Raw genomic sequence first — 23,232 nt, 5'->3', positions numbered from 1 at the left:
AACATCTGCTACGATGGGCGGTGTCCGTATTCAAACCAGTATCTGACACGTGACGATGTGTGCAAAATGTTTCCGTTTCATTACCATTGTCTGCTTTAAATATGTAGGCTACGTACAATCCATTCGGTACCAACTGAAGAGGGGATGCCGAGGCCTACTACAGCGTGCGTAATACGACCATCATGTCAATATCAATGTCCGGACGTGATTCTTGACGCCATCTAGCTGCGTAAAGTGCGTAATACAGCCTACCTATCATTTGTGCATCGTGGTTTCGTCAGTAGAGCGTTGTGCGCGTGCCTTTCCACTCAATAGGCATGTTTTTACTAGATCGCTTGTGTTTGCCGATACATTTCGTCGCATGAATTGCGGTCTATGTAGTTATCGAACCGTAGCGTTTTTCCAGGGAACCACAACAGTAGGTCTTGTGTCATCTGCTGCAGCCGGGAGCTGTGCCCCTCACCTCATCAAAGCCGAATCCGTCATGACCTCTCTCCGCGCTTCCCAAATACGCTAAATGGGATTTGTGGTCGGGCCGAGGTTCAACAGCAGCTGGATATCCGTTTCCATTATTTCTCTAATGAGGACAGCGATTAGAATTTAATTGAACATCTCGTTCGCGCGTCTGTGATTTAAGAATCAATCTCAGGACGCATTAAAAGGTGAGTAGATAGGCTATTTACGCCAATTTAACAGCTATTGTGAAGAATTACGAGCTTTCATATAGCCTATAAGAGTTATTGTGATGCAAAAAAAGATAAATGTTGTATTCGTTAGAGCGGTGTGTGTTTCATTGTTACAGGCCAGTGTAACGGAGGCTTCATGTGGCCATTGCCCGGTGCCTCTCGTGCTCGAGAATAGCCCCATTTATATACGATGCTCGCGATGGGGAATAGTCGAATATCTGATGCCTTTACCCAAGATGACACTGCGCTATAATACGGGGAAAAAGCTTTAGAATATCATGACACTATCCATCGAATTTCAAAATGGAGTGGTAACAGCACCTGTTTTGATTCATCAGGCCGCGTAAGTGCTGCACTATGTGGGCTGTGTAGAGTCAGACACACTGCTAACAGTCCTGTCTTCTTATCATGCCTTTCCCCATTCACAAATCCATCTTGAATATCTGTTTACTCTTGGTTTAATGTACTGGCATGGGCTACTATGCGACTGTTTCTTTTCTATCCTTTTATTCTTTCTGATGGCTCACGCGGCTCATTGTGACAGCTGCTGTTGCCCGTGCAGGCTCCCACTACCCCACCCCTCGCTGCTAGGAACACAGGTTGTCTGAAAACAACTGGTGGGAATCCCGTGGAACTAGCATTGTAATTATGTGGATGATCCATGTATCTTTAGTAATTGTCTCTTTATAATCCCTCACACGTGTTGGTCAACATGTTTATTCAGGTCGGAAATATTCGGACTATGCAATTATATAACATGAATATGATTATATTTTGGTCACAGCACGTTGTTGGGGATTCAAGCGTTGAGTGATACTAATGAGTAGAGAATGCAAACGTCTAGGTATTCTTTGTTTTCATATAATCGATTTGTTTGTTTTTATAGAGTAGGCGAAGAAAGTCAGGGCTGTTCATGATCAACTTATGACCTTTTTAAAAATAATTAATTTTATTCATAATATGTTCTTGATTTTGAAATCCTATTCGATGTTTTAGAATGACTTACTGTCCATATGAACATTTAGATAGCTCAGTAAGCATTTAGATGGCTTAGTAAGTCTCTCTCTCTCTCTCTTTCTCTCTCTCTCTCTCTCTCTCTCTCTCTCTCTCCTCTAAGGGTCTGGACTTCAATAGTGGGTTTGGGACTTTTCATGTTTTGCTTCCCTATTCTTTGTGGCACTGAATGGAACAAGAGCTAATTATACAGCAGCCATCCTCATCGCCAGAAACAATTGTAGGCCGGCCTGTTCACTCAATGATGGACAGAAAACGGAAGTAGGTTTTATCAGCCGGCAGCCGCCCTCCGACTCTCCTCTCCTCCTTCTCTTCTCATGTCCTCTCTGTGTGACTGTGCACTGGCTTTTATTTGATAGACAATTGCAAGGTCAGAGCCAATTTTAGAATGTTACATTCCAGTCATACACTGGCGTGTGTGACCTGGGAGGTCACACTCCCATTTGTATTTTTTTTCTAATCCAGAATTATCTGGGATAATATATAATGAAATGCTTTTGTGTACTCATATATGAGAGAACGTCAAAAGCAAAGTGCTTCAGAAGAAGCATTATGGTTCATCTGTCGTTTGAGCAAGGTGTTCAGTCACGTGATGTTGGCTGCCTTGCAGTTTCACCATGTATGCAGGTGTTACCTAAATAAAAACACACTGTTCTTTCATCCCTTTATAAACCATAGTCTTGGTGCTCATGTGGATTTGGTCCACCTCACCATCCAGGACATAGGCCGAGAGCATATCTTACTGGAAGCCAACAACTCGGATCAGACTTTTGTTATAATGGTCCAAACAATATCTATGACGTGTATGTTTAAGGTATATATTTAGGCCTGTGTGCAGTATGATGTGCAAGACTTATGCAGGTAGAATTATGATTTTCTTTTGAGGTTAGCACTGAGAAAAAGAAAAACACACAAATATATATATATACACACACACGCACACCACTATCAAAGGACAAGGACTGGGAACATGAAAGTGTCTGCCGCCCGCGAGTGTTGTGTTTGGCGGAGGCGTGGCTCTGGGGTCGTGCTCCCTCTCTGAAGAACAGCAGGTTGACTACCGCTCCGCTCTGTCATGACTCACTGGCCTCTGTCAGAGCCAAACTTAACACACCATCCTGCTAACCAGCGCTGTCTGAGGAAGCAGAGGAAAGATGGAGTTTCTTTTGTTTACCGTAGAAATGATACCGCTTGAGAGGTGTTTTTTTTTTTGTTATGTCAGTGCTTGGATTATGCGAGCACCCAGGTCTTCAAATCTGAGATTTCACACAGGATTCAGTACGTGAAAAGACACATGTCTTTATTTTTTCTGTGTGACTGTAGGAATGTGAAGTGGAGATACATGAATTTCTGGGGTATATGAAAGACGGAGAAGGTCACTGAGAAGGTCTGAGGCAATTGGAAGTGTCCATCTTGATATGTCACATTCCTGAGCTAACAGAAGTGGCTTTCGCTATTCAGCAGTGTATAAAACTCCACTCCTTTTTACTCCTCAGTGATCTCAATTCTACTTTGCTTGCTTTCGTCCTCCTCATTTCACATGTTTAGTTACTATATAGTTATTCAATATCATGCACACACACACCAGAAAGAAAATAATCCAAATAATAATTGAAAACCCTGAGGTAAATATTCCAACTCTCTTGAACTCTTTTTGTGGCAGTCAAAGGTTTTGAAGGAAGCCCACTGTTCTTTAGATCCAATCAAATTAAAAAATTGCCCAACGACATCACTCCTGTGACACTGATGTTATCCTCCTCAAACGTGTGTAAGTCACACGCGTTTGAGCATGACGAGTCCCAACGCAACTCCCCGAGCAATGGGAATATCTCCTCTGGAATGAGACTTTGATACATACCCTTGTGTAATAATGGATTTGAGGATCATGCCTTTGTTGATTCCACTGCCACATTCTGCTCTTCTCACAATTCCCCATGGCCACTCACTCTCCCCTTCCCTTTCCTTCTTCCTACCCCCCTGCTGCTCAGGATGTCTTTTTTTGTGCTTGCCGGCACATTTCATACCCTTCCCTCAAACCCACCATACTCTTCCTGAATCCCCCCCCTCTCATCTTCTCCCTTTTATTCCTTCTGTCAATAGTTTCTCTCTCTCTCCCTCTCCCTCTCCCTCTCTCCCTCTTCCCCTCCCTCTCCCTCTTCCCCTCCCTCTCTCTCTCCCCCTCCCCCTCTCCCTCTTCCCCTCCCTCTCCCTCTCTCCCTCTCCCTCTCCCTCTCTCTCTCTCCCCCTCTCCCTCTCCTCCCCTCCCCCTCTCCCTCTCCCTCTCTCCCTCTTCCCCTCCCTCTCCCTCTCCCTCTCTCCCTCTCTCCCTCTCCCTCTCCCTCTCCCTCTCCCACTTTAAGTATTGAGTGTCCGATCAGATGTGTTGTTGTTGGGATGAGGCCACTTCGTGATGTCAGAGAGGCAGCCAGTTCACCGGAGGCAGCAAGACAATTTGTTTACTTGCGGCGACTTTGAGACAACCAAGTGCAGTGTTTTGGCTAGGCCGTTCGGAGATCTTGTACTTAAAGTAGGGACAGGCCCCATTGAGCATGCTCTCCATTTTACTGAGCACTTTTATTTGGTCTCTCTTTCTATTTTATGTTTTAATTTTCTTTGTGTTTCCCATAATAACTTCTCGTGCAGCGGTGCTGAGGTGTGGGTGAGATTGACTGGGTTGATGTGCTTGTGCATGGTGCTGATATGCACATAGAATGGTGCTGATAAGCTCAGCAAGGTTTTAGTGTGATCAGTAATCCAAGTCTGTCTCTGGTGCCTTCATTCCAATAGAAATGGTACAACAATATAACATAACAACAAATGGCTTGCGAGAGCACTATGTATCCGAGCCACATTTTTGTGGAAATTATGTTAGCGCAAACACAGTCTTCAATGTGCAATCCGACCGTCTGCGATTCATAATACTGTTGCTTCTGTTCTACACAATCAAATAAGTAGCCTACCTTCTTCTTTTAAGTCACTTTTTCTCTTCATGCTTTTAGTCTGATGCCATACATTTGCTAATGCTATCTGCAGTATCATCATGCATTTTTTCTTCTTCTATAGCAGGGCACTATTATGCAGTCAACATCTTTATATTTGTTATGCATGGCTGATTGCCGCGGCGCTAGTAATCCACTGGTGGCGCTGTGCCACTGCTGGATGCATGTAGTTGTCTTTATATTTAATGATTATTCATAAGTCATTAATACATTCAATGCATCATTGGACAAGATACATAACTAATCACTCTATTAAAGTAATGCGGCATATGCCCTAACAAACTCACTCAATGAATTGAAAGTAGATCAAAAGGTAAGAAAAGCTTGAACTTGAAAAGGCAGGAAATGCTCCTGAGCAAGAACCTTTTACACTGGCTGCTCTGTAGTCCCAACACCAAGTTGATCAGTGAATACATTGAATGGGTAGTAGGTTCATTGTGTCCTAATAGTCTGCTAGCTTTACTGCTAATATTCGGTAGAGTTTTAGATAGATTAAGGGTTCTGTATATAAGGCTGAAGGCTTACACCTACCATCTCAAGAAGAGGACACTCTCTCTCTCTCTGTTATCTTTCGCTGGGGCTTTTCCTTTCCTCCTCAGCCAGTAAGTGTAATACCTTGCAAAGAAATTCCACGGTTAACAAGCGTGCTATTTGAGTGGCGACTATATCCTATCATATGGCCACATAGCTGGGGAGAAGAAGCTGTGCCGATCCACAGACCAAAGCGGATGTACTTTGAAGCTTCTCATGCAGAGGCAAATGGTCATGGAGCAAACCAGCCCTGTTTAATATGGGTCTACACTGGGGAGCATGATGGGGCTCTATAATGTATTTAGCTAGAGTGTTAGTATGTTTAAATTCAGCATAGCATTAGCATTCAATGATTTGCTTGGCACATTCCAAAAAGGCTGTGGCATCAAGGTCATTCAACAGCTGGCTAAAGTGGTCTCTTGGCAAGAGGATGGGGATTGACTTTATTTGGGCGTGATAACTCAGTGTTATCTTTACAATCCATCACTGGCATCATACAATCATATATATTACACATTTGCAGTCTAAGTTTGAAATGATTTAAAGGTGTTTTTTTTTTATCTCAAACGTTCATAGTCTTCAATGTAGACTTCAATTGTATTGGCGGTCGGACAGTGTGCGTTCAGTCGGTCATAGAATTCTCTGTGGTTATGTTTCCTAAATTCCTCGTTCCTCTTTCAACATGAACGGTTGGTTTACGACAATTTGGTCGGTTGGCAGCCGCCCAGCCAAACGACCAGCAGCAACCAACCCACCACACGTTGTCCTTTTGACGGAACCCAAAGCTCGCGCGTCATCTCCGGGGTAGCTCCGGGCGGTACCAACCAACCAGACCCAAAGTCCATTAACCCCACTCCCCCACCCCACCTCCATCCAGCCGGCCTCTCGGCCTCATTGAGCGGCTTGCCACTGCCCACGTTGACCTATCTTTTGCGTCAGGCCTTGGGGCCTGTCTCTGTGTGTGAGTCAGTGCTGCACCATAGGATATGTTACCCCCCCCCCCCCCCCTGACACCACCACCACCTCCCTACTGTGGCAGATCAGGGCCTGGCAGGGGTTGAATCAAAGCCTGCGTGAACACACACGTACGCATGAAGTCACTGCAATGCAATCGCACATGGATAGTACATGCCGTCGTACACGCACGCACGCACGCACGCACGCACGCACGCACGCACGCACGCACGCACGCACGCACGCACACACACACACACACACGTATCGATCCACCCACACATTCCCTCAGCAGGATATGTTCTTGCTCATGAGAATTCCCCTACCTGCATGTGTGTGACTGCTGTGTCCGGGGTCTCTCTCTCTCGCTCTCGCTTTCTCTCTCTCTCTCTCGCTCTCTCTCTCTCTCTCTCTCACACTCTCTCTCTCTGTGTGTCTGTCTCTCTCCCTCTCCACCCACGAGTCCACAGCTGTCCGTGGGCCCGCCACGACAAGGCGCCCACACGGTTCTTTTTACAGCCTTTTTTCCTGTTCCACTTCTCGTCGTCGCTATTAGTCACACTCTGGTCTGTCAGAAAGGCTTGCGTCTGATATGCTGGTTGGCTGGTAGGGGGGGTTGTGTCTTATGACAAACTCTGTGTTCATGGGAATTAAGGAACAGCTGCTCTCACAACACTCACACACAGCATATTCACACAGTATGAAACTGAGAAGTTCAATATTCACAAAAAGTGTTTGCGCGCCCCTGTTGAAAAAGCTTAAAAAAGTCTCATACTGAGTCACCCTAGAATCAGTATGAGAATTCCCTAAAAGGAAATTAATGGTTATCTTATTAAAACCGTAAGCCTGTCTTCCTGACCAAGTTTGTCTCTTGTTTGGTTATTGGTTTAGTTCTGTGCTAGCGAATGACCAACCTTTAGGGCCTTAACATGTTACTATTAGGCCCTGAGAGCAGGAAGGAGCTACTCCCAATTGGAACTTTGGAAGAGAAATAAGATTCATTTGAATATTGTTATTTTTTTGTTTTCGTTATTGATTCTCTGCAGATCCATTTGACCGATAGCATGGCCTTGAGTCTGAAGGGTGTGTGAACATACGCACATGCGTGCTGTGTGTGTGTGTGTGTGTGTGTGTGTGTGTGTGTGTGTGCCTGTGTGTGTGTGTGTGTGTATATTAGTTATTTCAAGGTGTTTTATCCTGTTAGTCTTCGCGTTCTTGGGAGCTGACTGTACCTGGAAGAACTGCAGCATTACCACGTATGGAGCGCCAGCTAGCACGACTGCAGTGCCTCACGGTGGTGGGGGTGCGGCAAAATGTCAGTTGTCAGAGATAAAACAAGAAGGAAGTGATAAATCTCTGTTCGTTTCCCCCCATATAATTTATAGCTGAACTCATGGAACAATTATGTTTTGAGTTAAATTGAGTCCAATGAGGGGCAACGGTTTAGTTATGGATAAATAAATACTGTATAAGAATGTTGTTCTAGGAAAAAATTGGAATCTCTTGAATCTCATACATTCATACTCATACTTTATATTGTTCCATAAATGAATCATGGATTCCTATTTTATATTTATTTAGTAAAAGGTTGATGTGACCTTCACAATGGCTAGATGAATATGTGGTCCTTCTAGATTGATATAATTGTCGATAATGCGACAATGCCATGCGGCATATGGGGCATATTCTGAATAAATTAAAATGTTTGAATGAATTAAAATGTTTCTGACGATGGTGTTGTTCTGTGCGGTCTCTCCCCCTGCATGACCTCCTGGTGAGATGTGTTCTGGTGGCTGAGTACGGTCACACTGACCTGTGACGGTGCAGCATGGAGGCACACCCCAGAAGTAACCTGACTCTCGGTAGAAAACCCGTAAGAGAGTTTAGGATTAAAAAAAAAACGTGACTAGTACTAAAGAGAGTCCCTTTATCCCAGTGACCATGAGGAGGAGTGTCAAGAGGCTCAAAGTGCAGGGCGCAGCAGTGCCCAGCCGTAGGGGCCGGGGTGTGCGTTACGGGACAGCAGCCAGTGAGTGAGTCCAGCCGAAGCCAACTGACCCCCCTCCTCCTCCTCCTCCTTGTGACCTCCGCCCCGCCCAGGTCCGCGCGCACATGGGGGCGGGCAAGAGCAAGCCCAAGGAGCCCGGCCAGCGCTCCATGAGCCTGGACGGGGCCATCGGCACCGGCTCGGACAGCGGACACTTCCACCACCTGGGGCCCGCCCAGCAGACCCAGACCCCCAACCGGAGCCCCGCGGCGGGGACGGGCCGGCGGGAGCACCGGGGGCAGCACCAGCACGCGCCCTCAAACACCCCGGAGCTGGCGCTGTTCGGCGGCGTGGACCACGCGGGCACGCTCACCTCGCCCCAGAGGGGCCCCCTGTCAGGTAGGCCCCCCGACGGCGAGGCCAGAGGGGTAATGGGGAACAGGTGGAAGTCCAGTGCTGCATTCTGATCGTCACATTTCTTTGATATATCTGTGTTTGAGTTGTCTTCAATCAAATTTTATTGTTAGCATTATATTTCATGAGGAATTTCACTATAATTGCTAATGTGTGAAGGTTCTTTCGCTTATAAATATATATATATATATATATATATATATATATATATATATATATATATATATATATATATATCTTCTTTGGTGAATTTGTATTGGAGACATTCTACATCTATGACACTGAGATGTAAGGCTCAGTGACTCCATCCAGGGTCTTCCATCACGGGGCAAGGTGTGCATCTGAAACAACATCGTATTCTTCTTAAAAGCAAAAACAACTCCCTGCGATATGGAAGCCACAAAACAATAACACAAATGAATTCATTTTCATTTTCTGCTCGAAGGGCCACGTCTTTTATCACCCGAAATGGGTTATTGTACGTGTTATGTGTGGGTTGCTCAAGTCGTTATTAGTGCTAAGGTAAAAGGCATTGTCACATGGGGAGGTGGGGGTGATAGTGTGATTGTGAATAACACTGCTGGTCTGTATGGGGACATGGAAGAATATGAACATAATTGCTTTAATCCCAGTCTGCTGGCCAGGTAGTAAAAAGATAAAAAGGCCATCTGCAAGATTGCTAAAAAGGACATGGTTGTTCTATCCCATCAGTCAAGTTCACATCAATACATGTCATTTCGATTTGATTTGATTCTATCCAAATAGCATGTAAAATACTAAATCTAAATGTGTAAAATATTGACGTAATATCGATGATTGGTTGATTATAATGTCATCAAGGTATTGATCACTGGCATCAAATTGTCGATCATTAGCATCATGATGTTGTGCTATAGCATGGATTATTTTTTTTTTGTATCTTGGCATAAAGTGCTTCGCAAGTGGGTGTTAGCGCTGAATGAAAGAATCACTTGGAAAATCTTGACTCATTACACGTCGATCTAGTAGGTAACTAAAAAGCTTTTTGCATGGAGCCAGCGACGAAATATAATCTGAGTTACACAAACAAATGGAAAAACTTCTATCATTTGATACAATCACTGGAGGTCTTCTTCAGACTCCAGTGACCCGGCCGCTCGTGGTAGAGCAGTAATCAATAGGACGCCATCGATATGAATAGGTCTGATCATGTCTGACATACTCCATGTGTGTTACACACTGACCCATAATCACATCGGGTCACAGCAAATACTGAGATGTTTGATGCGACATCAATGTCACACGTTTTAATCATGTCAGGGCGATGGGGGGATACTGGCTGATGACATTGGACTGTTAAGTGTCTAGACTGGCCAGATGGTTGTCCTAATACAGCTCTGTCTGGAGAGATCGGCGCCACATCTGCTTGCAGAAGATAGATTTACTGCCCTCCGTCTCTCTCTCTTTCTCTCTCTCTCTCTCTCTCTCTCTCTCTCTCTCTCTCTCTCTCTCTCTCTCTCTCTCTCTCTCTCTCTCTCTCGATCTCTTTAACAAATAAATCGATGATTGGCTGGAGAAATCCTACGATTTCCGTCGGCTCGTGCAGCCTATGGCCATGGAAAGCCCCTTCTATCAGGGTTCCCAAGCGTCCTAGATTACCTAGAGACGTTCAGCACTTTCCAGTCAAGGCAAACAATGGAGGAAATTTAGATTGATCTATTTTCCTAATCAGCTTCGTTAATTGATGACCAAACTTTGAGTCATGCCACTTAAGTCAAAACTTTAATAGTGAATATCTTCCAGCCTACATTAGCAGTGCCATTTATGCTCAATGCGGTCACAAAATAAAATGATGTGTAACTGTTTTCAGTTTTTACATTAGCTGTGTAGCTTTAATCCTGTGTTTGCGATCGATTATTTAAGTGGTGCGGTTGCTGTGCAAATCGCGGATGATCCTTTATAGAACTTGTGTAAGCTTGTCGTTCCACATAGGCGGTCACTTTTCAACCTTTGTTACAAATAACCAGAGATGGGACAAAGTCACTGTTTGGCAAGTCCCAAGCAAGTCCCAAGTCTTAGCAGTCAAGTCCGAGTCGAGTCCCAAGTCAAGACGGGGAAAGCCAAGTCGAGTCCAAGTCAAAGTCACACCAAAGCCAAGTCGAGTCCAAGTCAAAGTCACACCAAAGCCAAGTCGAGTCCAAGTCCAAGTCCCAAACTTTTTCAAGTCTTGAACAAGTCACCATGTATTTTTACTTAATAATGTCATTATTAGGCTATTGATCATAATTTCAACATATCACTCTAAGGTACAGTCATTTCTTATCAATACAGTTATAATATCTTCATTGTTTCTGTCTTCAAATGTGTTATGATATGCGCATGCGCCGAAATCTTATGTCGTTAAAAGTAGCCCAATAGGGTGGGAAAACCGCCCGAACTGGCAACACTGCCTGAACGTCCTCAAAACGTAGGCCAATAGGTCGGTAAAAAACGCCGAATCTGGCAACACTGCTGAACGTCCTCACCTCCAGCGTCAACGTAAATCAATGAGACCAACTGAAACGAAGCCAATATGAAACTTAAACTGTGATTCGGAAGAATGTATAAATGATATCGAAATCATTTTAGATATTATTGAAGATACGAGTGTGTCGATTTGTTATATTTTTTGAACGAAGGTAAATGGTTGAACAATGATTTAGTTACGATGTCTTAAGTGTCAGAGGCTGGCCAGACGGCTTCAATGGGACCAACTCAAAACGCAGCCGATATGAAACTAAAACTGTCATTCTGAATAAAGTATAAACGATATCGAAATTTCGTTTTTATATCATTGAAGTGTAGATTTGTCTTCGTTCGCTGTTTTTCTTTCATCTCCACGGAAGTGAATGAGTCTTGGGTGTCTAGCCCTCTAGGCGGGAAATAGGTTAGATATCTAAAACACGTCCAGTCATTACAAGTCGAAGAGGCAAAGTCCGAGTCAAGTCTCAAGTCAATAGCAGTCAAGTCTAAGTCGAGTCGCAAGTCATGCGTAATTTTGTCAAGTCGAGTCTGAAGTCATCAAAATCATGACTCGAGTCCAAGTCATGTGACTCGAGTCCACATCTCTGCAAATAACACTTTTGTATTACCAGCCAGTTGTGTGTGTGTTGGTTTAGGGAGATGTTTGTAATGGGGGAGGTATGGAGAAATAGCCACTTCCCTAAAACACTTTGTTCTGTTTGCGTACGTGTGCGTTGCGCTTTGTGATCCATATCTCGCAGGCGGTGTAACTACGTTCGTGGCCCTGTATGACTACGAGTCACGGACGGCCTCCGACCTGACCTTCAAGAAGGGGGACAGGCTGCAGATCGTCAACAACACGTAAGGAGGACCCCTTATGGATTACATATCAGTGGCCGAAACCTCTCCCTGATGCCGGTCCAGATGGCAGGGTCTCCGAGCCGCTCTCGCTGTTAACACATAAATCGATAAGAATGAGACCCACAGCGAGAGCGTCCCTCGGTTAAATCACTCTGCTCCTCTAGTCAAGAGTGCTGATGTCATCAGGACCTCAGGCCTGATCCCAGCTAAAGAACACCAAAAACAATGTCATACATTGGGATCCATTGTAGGATTATACAGACGTCCTACAATGGATCACAATGAATCCAGCAAGCAACGTGTTTTGGGTTTTTGTTATCCCTGCATAGTAAAGCGTAGAACGAAAGTTGTGCTCACTTGAACTGAAGCCCTAATTCCCCTCCACCCCCGACAGATTGGCAGCGGCGGTACAGGAAGCGTAGTACAGCTAAATATAAAAGGCACCAGTTCCCAGAAAAAGCTTGTAGAGCAGGTGGTCCTGTGGCGATCCTGACAATGGTGTTGTTCTGTACGCTCTCTCCCTCCATGACCTCCTGGTGGGAAGAGCAGCTGTACGGTCACACTGAACTGTGACGCTGCAACGTGGAGTCATGCTCCTCTGTGTAACGTCTCTTCCACTGTGATTCCCCTCACGATGGAGCCAGCAAATCGTTGAGATTGCGATGTTTTTATCCCTTCCTTTTGCTATTTGATATTTCAAATAATTATAGTTTATATTATAGAAGAGTCAACATCTGTCCATGGTGTTCCGTTACACCACGCGTCCCCCTGCAGGTCAACCAAGCATGCACTGATTTTGTATAAAGTTGACCGGTCTGAATACGTTGGTATTTTGAGAATTGGCAATCACAAATTGAATGTCTCACGGCGTTTTTCGAGAACAGAAAGGAACGTACGTATCGCCGCACATACATTGTCTCATACTAAAAGCGGTGGGCTTGTAGGAAACGATTAATATAACAGCATCACTGGTCAGCATCGCCACCAGCGCCCGGTCCGTCCGTGGAGCTCCACGAGGCACCGTGTCCCCCGCTCGCCAAACGCTGCACGCTCTGCTGTGTCTTGATGTGTCCGCTGTTTTCCGTCATCTCTCCCTCTTCTCTTTCTCTCTCTTTCTCACGCTTCACGGTTTCTCCTAGGAGAAAGTACAGCTTCAGGTCAGTATCCCTATTGTGCAGTCCTCACATGCTTTCCGATGCGCCCTGGTGTTCGCCCCCCCTTTAGAGAGGCCCGGGTGTGCTTGGTAATAGACGTAGTGTAGCATCTAGATCAGTAGTAATTGGATGCACTCTGACATGTTTGATGCTCTAATGCCAAATCCCCTCCCTGAATAATGCATTTTATTTCAATACACCCAATGTGGATGCATGTAGATGTATATATGAAAGATGTGGCTTGTAGCTTCTTCTGTCTTTCTACCATTCGATTTATGTGTCCCGTATGTCCCACTCTATCATGAAGTACATTGACCTCAGATTGAACTGCTCAATCGCTTTCTTGCTCTAATAACTCTCTAAAATCTCTCTCTCTCTCTCTCTCTCTCTCGCTGTCTCTACGTGTGTGTCTCTCTCCATGGATCACACCTATATGTTTAGGGAAGGGGACTGGTGGCTGGCTCGCTCCCTGACGACCGGAGAGAGCGGGTACATCCCCAGCAACTACGTGGCCCCATCCGACTCCATCCAAGCAGAAGAGTACATCACCCACTCCCCTTATTTATCTCTCTCGCTCTCTCTCTCTCTCTCTGGGCTTTTCTTGTTTATTTTATTCCTTCATTGTATATTTTCCGGCGCAGATAGTTTCACCCCCTCCTCCCCGCATCCCCCCATCCCCCGCCCAGTTTTCCCACTCCATCACAGTCGTAGTCTCCTCATATCAGTATTAATGGCATCACAATATTGCTGTAAAAGTATTAGAAGGACACTTGCTCTTAGGGAAGGTTTGCTACCCCAAATACAGTATGATACTCGCCGAAAAGGAAAGCAGCCATCTGTGGATTGATGGACCGCCAAAAGAGACACATTTTACTAGTTAGACACGATTAGACACACGATCATTTTTACCCTCATTCACAATGGTGGGAAAAAATAAGAATCCGACACATTTACACGTTCATATGTTTGCATTTACAAACATATCCTTTCTTTCACCGTGTTAGAAGTGTAATGCAAACATTCACGTGTTAATGACATCTCATGAAAGTAACGCCAATACAAAGTAACATCAACGAGTTTTGTCATACATTGCATTGAGATCCACATCAACACATTTGCGACTACTGAGGTTAAGTCCTGACATCCCTGTTAGCCGTAACACTGAGATGGCCCCCTTTGCTGATGGTGTCGTAGGGCCTCTATCACCAGTTGTCTGCACCAGGCGCGCAGGCTTGGCATTTGTCACCCCCCATCTAATGCTCCCCCCTCCCCCTTCCCCTTCGTTTGACAGGTGGTATTTTGGGAAGATCACTCGGAGAGACTCTGAGAGGCTCCTGTTGAGCTTGCAGAACAGACGGGGAACGTTCTTGGTACGCGAGAGCGAGACCACCAAAGGTAAGGAGGAAGAGGAGGAGGAGAAGGGGGAGGTGGAGAGGGAAAACAGATCTAAGTGAGGCGGCCATAGTTTTGAATCCGACAGTGTTTTCAAAGAGGTATAGAAAAGTTCTTCCACAACTCAAGGATTTATGCTAACCTGTGGATTCATAAAGTATGATTAATCATTAAAAACATCAAATTATTGTTGTCATTTCAAGATTAAAGATAGGCCATTATATCTCAAATTAACCAAATCTACTGCCAAACTGAAGAAATTAGGTTGGTTTGAAGTAATATATATGTATATTTATATCCCTTTGTACCAGCCATGCTGTTGCCATTCCAAACTCTCTCTCACACACACACACAGACACACGCCACAGTGTGGGATACTGTAGGAAATCCACATCCCATATGTCCCCACGCAGCATAGCCAAACAACAGGTGACTGTATTAAACAGTCCTCCGAAATGTTGTCAAACGACAGCTGTACATAGCAAGCTGCCCGTATGGCAAGGCTTGCAAAGGTTTAAGGCAGTGGCATAACCATCAGGACGGCTGTTAATATGTCATGTAAATACAAATGCATTCTGCACAAAAGTTGGATACCATTTGACATCTTTCATCTTCTGTTGGACAACCCCGTAAAAAACATTACACAAAGTGCTTTGTGTAATGGTTGCAGTTCAAAAATACATATTTGCTGTCATTTTCCTCAGAAATACAGTTTCCCTTGGTGACCACAACCCAACACAAACAAATCTATTCAATATTTGACTTTTTTATTTTGCAAATGTGCATAGTGTGGATGGAAACATAGAAACCCCAGCTAGAGTTGCCCTTTTCAAACTCAAAGCAGAACTGGCTGATTGACAATTTTGTATCAATTATTTTGTACGTTTCGACCATATGTCCCTAAGGCCAGATCTCATTCTCTGCCAGCAAGCCCTTATTTTCCGTTGAGGAGATGGTCTATCCCTGGGAAATCCCTTGGAAAAGAAAAGGGGGCAAAGTGTCTTAATGAAGGTAGTAGGCATTTGAAAAACCAAAGCCAGTGGTACTTACCGCCCTCTCTCTGCAGTCATGGGGCTCTGGCTTTGGAGTTCAGTGGATGAATTATCTCTCTCTCTCTCTCTCTCTCTCTCTCTCTCTCTCTCTCTCTCTCTCTCTCTCTCTCTCTCTCTGCCTGTCTCTCTCTCTCTCTGACGTAGAATCTGACAGGGCTGTGGTCCTTAGGGAGTTGTTGCAGATCCATTTTATACAGTATGTGTGGAACGCGGAGCAGGGGGGACAGAGGGTGTGTGTGTGTGTGTGTGTGTGGGGTGTGGGGGGGGGGATGGCCTGTGAATCAATAGGGTTGAATCACTAACAGAACTAGGTCATTCTTAGGAGGGTGCTGCCTTTCACCCCTCGGCTGTAAATCTCTGATCTTCCAACACCCTCACGCACAAATTACGACCGCACATGCTCGCATACGGGCGCACACACAGGCGTGCTCATGCACGCACACATGAGCACGGGCACACACGCACAAACACGAGCGCGCACACACATACACATATAGGGAATAGTGCATGTACAGAGGTGTCGGAAAGAGGAAGCGTTCCGGGAAGAGGAGGGGCGGGGGGGCTGAGCGGTAGGGGGCGGTTGATCCCGGGGGTGTGTTGCTATGTATTGCCCCTGGTAACGTTGAAGCGTAAACCCCACCAAGATGAAGGGTACAGCTCATATGCAGACGTGCATGGTAGCATGGTCACAGGCCCCCTGGGTGGGAGACACAACCAACAGGCCAGCTTCATTTCTGGAACGCCTCAAACAGAAAACCAATCCTGATCTTGTGTGTGTGTGTATATATATATATATATATATATATATATATATATATATATATATATATATCCTTAAATACTTGTTCTGCTGACATGTTGCCAAGTGTCTTGTTTGTTTTCTAGCATTTGATCTTGCCAAATCTCCATTTGAATCATTTTCTTGGAGCACCAGAAGGCTAAAATGTTCCATGCGTAAGACGTGCCTGAAGCGGCCGCTGGATCAGAAAGTGAATAAGCAATATTTTTTTTGCAGATTAAGAGTCAGACTCAATAATTCCAAAAAATGTCCTAACTTGTTCAAAAACACTCTCTGACAGTAGGGGTTGCATTAGAAACTTCTACGATTAGCTTGGCTCACCTCAACATCACATTGTTTTGGTTTTCATTGTCTTAAATATGGTGTAATCATGAAAGAGGAGGGGTATCGAATATTTGTGGAATTGCTGATTGGCTCAAGCGGATCCACCAAGGACCATGATGTTTATATTGGGCGAGGCGGCTCCGGTTCCAGAGGAAGCTTTGATGGAGGGCAGACAGAGACCTACACTAATCACAGCTGTCTTGTATAAGGTGAACGCTGACTAGTGTCTTCTTTCTAACCTTGTTGATCCAACAACCCCCTCTCCTCCTCCTCCTCCTCCTCCTCTCCTCTTCTTCCTCCTCCTCCTCTTCCTCCTCCTCTTCTTCCTTCTCCTCCTCCTCCCTACTCCTCCTCCTCCTCCTCCTCCTCCTCCTTCTTTCTCCTCCTCCTCTTCTTCCTCCTCTTCCTCTTCCTCCTCTTCTCCTCCTCCTCCTTCTTTCTCCTCCTCCTCCTCTTCCTCCTCCTCCTCCTCCTCCTCCTCCTCCTGTCTGTGTCTGAAGGGGCGTACTGTCTGTCGGTGTTGGACTATGACAACACCAAAGGGCTGAACGTGAAGCACTACAAGATCCGCAAGCTGGACAGCGGGGGCTTCTACATCACATCCCGCACCCAGTTCAGCAGCCTCCAGCAGCTGGTCTTCCACTACCGCAGTCAGTAGACCAAACCCCCCCCCCCCCCCCCCCCCCCCACACACACATACATACACCTCTACCTCCCCCCTGGCCTCGCCTCATAGCTCCCCTCTACCTCTTGTTCCAGGATTTATCTCCAAGGCTCTGTCACACTCATTGACTCGTTTTATAATTTAGAATATATGCCACGAATTAGAGGTAGAAACCTATTTCCTTTGTTATCCCTAGTCGTATTTTTTTTTCTTCTCAGTATTAATTCTACTAATACAATATTTTGTTTATGTATATTTAATATCGAAGTTCCAAGCATATGGATTTATTACATCAGTAGTATCCATATTATATCCACAATATTCAGCAAGGCGTCACATTTCCAATGATCCCACTGAATGTGCTCATCACAGGTACTAATATAGTTAGTCATAAGCTTATACATAATCATACGTGTCATTCAGGAGGAAATCCCTCCGGGGGGGGGGGGTAGCCAAGAGGTTGACGAATCGCATGCACACACACAAACGCAACGTCGCCAGCTACATCCTCACCGCCCTGCTCCTCATGGTCTGGTTTCAGAGCACTCAGACGGCCTATGCCACTCGCTGACGGACGTGTGTCCCGTGGCCAAGCCCCAGACCCAGGGGCTGGGGCGGGACGCCTGGGAGATCCCCCGCGAGTCCCTCGGCCTGGACCTCAAGCTGGGCCAGGGCTGCTTCGGAGAGGTCTGGATGGGTGAGTCCCTCTCCCCCTCCCTCTCACTCCCGCCCTCTCCATGACCGGTGGCCGCCGAGGTCCGGTCTCCATTGCGTCTCGAGCGTGCGCAGTTGTGTCACCCACTTTGGACGTAGCCTAAGAGAGATATGGCCGCTTGGCTCCACTTGTATAACTGTGTGTCGGGGGGGAATCTGCCTCTGGCCGGCGTTTGCTGGCGGCGTTCTTTGCCGTTGATGTCATTTCCGCGGACCTGTCGACGGCTCGTGTTAATCCCTCCCGGTGGGGGAGCCGTTGTACTCTGTGGCTCGCTGCTGCCGACTCTGGAGAACGGGCTGACATCATGTTTCTTTACAGCGGATCTGGTTCCGTTCATTCTTTGGCCGTCTTTGTCGTTTATTAGCTCTAAGCATGCGCCGCTCTCCCCGAAATTGTGTGCGTGTGAGCCTTGTCCATCGGGGGACGAGAGCCGGGCTCGAAAGGTCATGTGTTGTGTTGCGTGTGACTGAAGCTCTCTGTAACCTTTTCGGTGCAAGTGTTCATTTTTCGGAATTCAAATCACATCACAACAAAACCAAACGCTCACACAAAGGACACACCGACTCCGCGAGCGGGGGCGCTGTCCGTCCGGGTGACATCAGTGACTCGAAAGGCCGTGTGTCCTGGCAGGCACCTGGAACGGGACGACGCGCGTGGCCATCAAGACCCTGAAGCCGGGCACCATGTCCCCCGAGGCCTTCCTGCAGGAGGCCCAGGTGATGAAGAAGCTGCGGCACGAGAAGCTGGTGCAGCTGTACGCCGTGGTGTCGGAGGAGCCCATCTACATCGTCACCGAGTACATGAGCCAAGGTGACCCCGGAGACACACGCGCGCACACACACGCGCGCACATGTGATTGCGTGCGCAAACAAGCCCAGACACACCCGACGCCTGCACTCGTGCCTCGATACACACAAAGACACAAATGCATTAACATTCAGTAACAAGTCCTCCAAGGCAAGATGTACTATTGAACTGTTTAATAATTTACTAGTCTCTTTTGTCCAAAAGCGTACAATGAATACAGAGACAGGACTCATGACCACAACTCACCGGCCCCCATACTAGACCTGCCCGTCAATACTCTGCTGAACAGGAGCCACAATTTACTTCTGGTGTTTACTTTGTTACATTGACTCCTAATTCCCTATATATATTGTTTGCTGAACAGGTAGTTTACTGGACTTCCTCAAAGGTGACGCAGGGAAGTTGCTTCGTCTTCCTCAGCTCGTTGACATGGCCTCTCAGGTACCGTCTACCCAGATCTACTGCCTCTCGGTGCACCGTGTTCCTCCTTAGCTATTGATCCCACACCAGTAGAGCGCCCCTCCCCCCTCCCCCTCCTCCCGCCCCCCTCCCCCCTCCTCCCTCCCCCCTCCCTCCTCCCCACTCCCTCCTCCCTCCCCCCTCCCCCCTCCCTCACTCTTGTATAGCTCAGCTCGTCTTATTCTTTCTGCTGACGTTTTGTATCTTGTGTCTCGCTCTCTCGGTCTCTCTCTCTATCTATCTATCCATCCATCTCCCTCCTTCTCTCTCTCTGTGTTATCTTTCCCCTCTATGTCTCCCTCTCTCTCTCTCTCCCTCTCTCTCTCTCTTACTCTCTCCCTCTTTCTCTCTCACTCTCCCTCTGTCTCCATCTCTCCCGTCCTCTCTGTCTCTGTCTCTCTCTATCTTTCTCTGTCTCACTCCCTCTCCCTCTCTCGCCATCTCTCTTGCTCTCACTCTGTCTCTCTCGCTCTCTGCCACTCTCTCTCGCTCTCTGTCTCTCTCGCTCTCTGTCTCTCTCGCTCTCTGTCTCTCTCGCTCTCTGTCTCTCTCGCTCTCTGCCACTCTCTCTCGCTCTCTGTCCCTCTCGCTCTCTGCCACTCTCTCTCGCTCTCTGTCTCTCTCGCTCTCTGTCTCTCTCGCTCTCTGCCACTCTCTCTCACTCTCTGTCTCTCTCGCTCTCTGTCTCTCTCGCTCTCTGTCTCTCTCGCTCTGTGTCCCTCTCCCTCCCTCCCCCAGATTGCAGCGGGCATGGCGTATGTGGAGCGGATGAACTACGTGCACCGGGACCTGCGGGCGGCCAACATCCTGGTGGGGGACAGCCTGGTGTGTAAGGTGGCCGACTTCGGCCTGGCGCGGCTCATCGAGGACAACGAGTACACGGCCCGCCAGGGTAGGAGGAGACCGCCACACACACACACACACACACACAATCACACACCTCAGGCGTCCTGGGATAGGGATAGCAAAGCACACACATAATGGCCATGAAGGGTCTGCGCCTTCGCGTGACCCTGCAAACCCCTAACGGTCCAAAAGTTGAATTATCTAACTGTACAGTATAAACCATCTGTACAATGACCTTCTTGAATCTCACAACAAGTGGCAGTGATGTCACGCAAAACCATCTGTGACGAAGAAAAGTCAGCACACACACGCACACGCACCTTAAGGGTCTTCCTGGGATGGGGATAGCGAAGCACACATGTTATGATCCTGATGGCTCTGCTCCTTCTATGTACCAGTGCACTGCAAGTAGACTTATCCTCACCAGTTGAGTCTACCCGCGTACCCTGGTAGGTAAAATGAGCGGACCCATAATTATTTTAACGAGCGACACCTGGGTTTGCCAAGGGGACACATCTGTGAGAAGGGTCTATGGCCCCCAAAACAACGTTTGAGGTTCATTCTCTCAAGCACAATGTAATCTGATGCATTTTGTCCGTTGCCCTCTGCGTATCCACAACTCAAAGCGCTTTTTCCATTTCCCATGATGCCCCAGGAGCCAAGTTTCCCATCAAGTGGACGTCTCCGGAGGCAGCTCTGTACGGCCGCTTCACCATCAAGTCAGACGTCTGGTCCTTTGGTGTGCTGCTCACAGAGCTGGCCACCAAAGGAAGAGTCCCTTACCCTGGTATGGGGCTCCAAAGCACATAGACCTACACCAACACTCACAACCCCCCCCACACACACACACACACACACACACACACACACACAATTAAACCTGCGTGTTAAAATAGGAAGATAATATGCTAGAATCTTCTTGGGACTCGCAGGTAAAAGCTTTGCATTGGATATTTAACATTTACTCTTATTGTTTAATTGTTTTAGTATATAGTACACGTGAACACTCCAAAAATAAACAAGGTAACACTTTTTGCCGGGATTTATTTATTTTTAATTGCGGTTTATTTTTTTTTATAAGCGTGACGAGACGACCGTCACGCGCAATTCTGCGATGAAAACAATATCCAGAGTTTGAGATCTCAATCATGGGATATTGTCCAATATCCCGAGATAGCGAACCAATCAAATTGCGCCATCTTAGGAGGTTCACGTGTAGCATATACTAAACTGCAATGGTTACTCAGTATCAGTTTTAAAACAGAAAATGGTGCAATAGTCAGTCTAATAACCACATGAAATGATGAAAACAGACAACTGATTAAATCACTGTAGTTTTAACTTTTAGGTGGCAGCAACCTCCCCAAACGCATGACCCTTTAAAACCCAAACAGTCCAAAAGTTGAATAATGTAACTGTACAGTATAAACCATCTGGACAATGAAATTCTTCAAACTCACAACAAGGGGCCAGGCACGCAAAACCATGTGCTGACTGAGAAATCTCTCTCTCTCTCTCTCTCTCTCTCTCTTCCCCCCCCCTCTCTCTCTCTCTCTCCCCCCCCCCCCCCCCCCTCTCTCTCTCTCTCTCTCTCCCCCCCCCTCTCTCTCTCTCTCTCTCTCTCTCTCTCTCTCTCTCTCTCTCTCTCTCTCTCTTCCCCCCCCCCCCCTCTCTCTCTCTCTCTCCCCCCCCCCTCTCTCTGCCTGTGTCCCGTCCCAGGGATGGTGAACCGCGAGGTGCTGGACCAGGTGGACCGGGGCTACCGGATGCCCTGTCCGTCCGAGTGCCCCGGCTCCATGCATGAGCTCATGCTGTCCTGCTGGCGGAAGGAGCCCGAGGAGCGGCCCACCTTCGAGTACCTGCAGGGCTTCCTGGAGGACTACTTCACGTCCACGGAGCCCCAGTACCAGCCCGGGGAGAACCTATAGACACTGTATGCTAGCCCCGCCCTCCCCTCATCGCCCCTCCCTGCCCCTTCGCCTCGAGAAGCTTTTACTGTCAATCCATCTGCACTACGCCCCCCCCCCCCCCCCCCCCCAATGGAACGAGCTCTGTTCTCTTCTTTTTTCTTTTTTTTTAAAATCCATTTTCTGTGGCGGGAACGCGACCGCCTGCGTAAGAACGGGACGCTGTGCCACGGAGAAGGGAGAAGGCCCACCGAGGAAACCGGAGGAGCTCCTTTTGGTTTTTCTCTGCCAGCGATAGCAGGAAAACCGAGAGAGGTGTGAGGTTCTCCTGCGACGGGAGAGGAACTCGGAGGGGGGGACTCCTACGCACTGGGAGCAGATAAAGGGGCTGCTCTATTTGGACCGTGTTTTGGTTAGGGAGGGACTCCCGTTGACTGTGCCAACAACTTTGATTTCTGCAGCCGGGGCGCCTGTGTGGAGATGGATCCTTCCGCCAGGAGATGACCTTCTGGTGGCTAGATGGTGTGTTTTCATGGAACCTCCCACCATTTGTTGTGTGTGTGTTTGTGTGTGTGTGTGTGTGTGTGTGTGTGCGCGCGTGTGCGTTCTCCTCCAGTAATCCGCGGGAGAGCACTGCCACTGTGGCACAGGTGCCAAAGGAATGTCGACTTTCTGTTTCTGTGTCGCCTTTTCTCCAAATCACTCTCCTTCCTGTCACAATCACTTCCTGTGTGTCCGTCTGTGAATCTGTCTTTGGTCTGTCTGTTTTTCTGTCTTCCTCGTCTTTTTCTCCAGTCTGCCTTTTATTATTATCTCTTTCTCTCTGTCTCTCTCTCTCTTTTGCTTTCGCTCTCTCTCTCTCTCTCTCTCTCTCTCTCGCTTTCTATCTCTGTCTCTGTCTCTGTCTCTCTCGCTCTATGGTTCTCTCTCTCTCTCTCCAGTATTCTCAAGTGCAGCTTCTTCAAGCAAGTGTTGACTCTGGAACAATTGTTTTTTTTTTTTTTAACTCTGAAACGTCTGGGTTTTTGCTTGCTTATATTATTTAATTTGTTCCATAATTTTTTGTTCATAAACTTTTGTCCGATTTATGAATTTAAAAGAATAAGTTGTAATCACCACTTATCATGGGAGTGCCAGGGTAATTGTAGTTGACAGGCTGGTTCTGCAATGCTGGAAGTAGGTAGCA

At 46.9% G+C, this 23,232-nt stretch overlaps 1 protein-coding gene across 1 annotated transcript; it reads left to right on the top strand.

The window, feature by feature from the left end:
- Positions 1–495: 495 nt before the first annotated feature.
- Positions 496–22,067, top strand: LOC307083485 (proto-oncogene tyrosine-protein kinase Src-like; the record flags this gene model as incomplete). The annotated part of the gene is made up of 12 exons (XM_079747392.1): positions 496–662; positions 8,285–8,570; positions 11,828–11,927; positions 13,523–13,621; positions 14,373–14,476; positions 17,149–17,298; positions 17,854–18,009; positions 18,658–18,837; positions 19,199–19,275; positions 20,032–20,185; positions 20,795–20,926; positions 21,859–22,067. Exons 2-12 carry the CDS (start codon positions 8,297–8,299, stop codon positions 22,065–22,067), a joined length of 1,635 nt encoding a protein of 544 aa, XP_079603518.1. The 5' UTR covers positions 496–662; positions 8,285–8,296.
- Between the last annotated feature and the right edge of the window lie 1,165 nt (positions 22,068–23,232).

Source organism: Pollachius pollachius (genome assembly GCF_949987615.1).
Source record: "Pollachius pollachius genome assembly, chromosome: 12".
In the NCBI taxonomy this organism is placed as follows: Eukaryota; Metazoa; Chordata; class Actinopteri; order Gadiformes; family Gadidae; genus Pollachius; species Pollachius pollachius.
The sequence above is the reverse complement of the archived record's forward strand: the minus strand, read 5'-3'. Positions and strand labels throughout refer to the sequence as shown.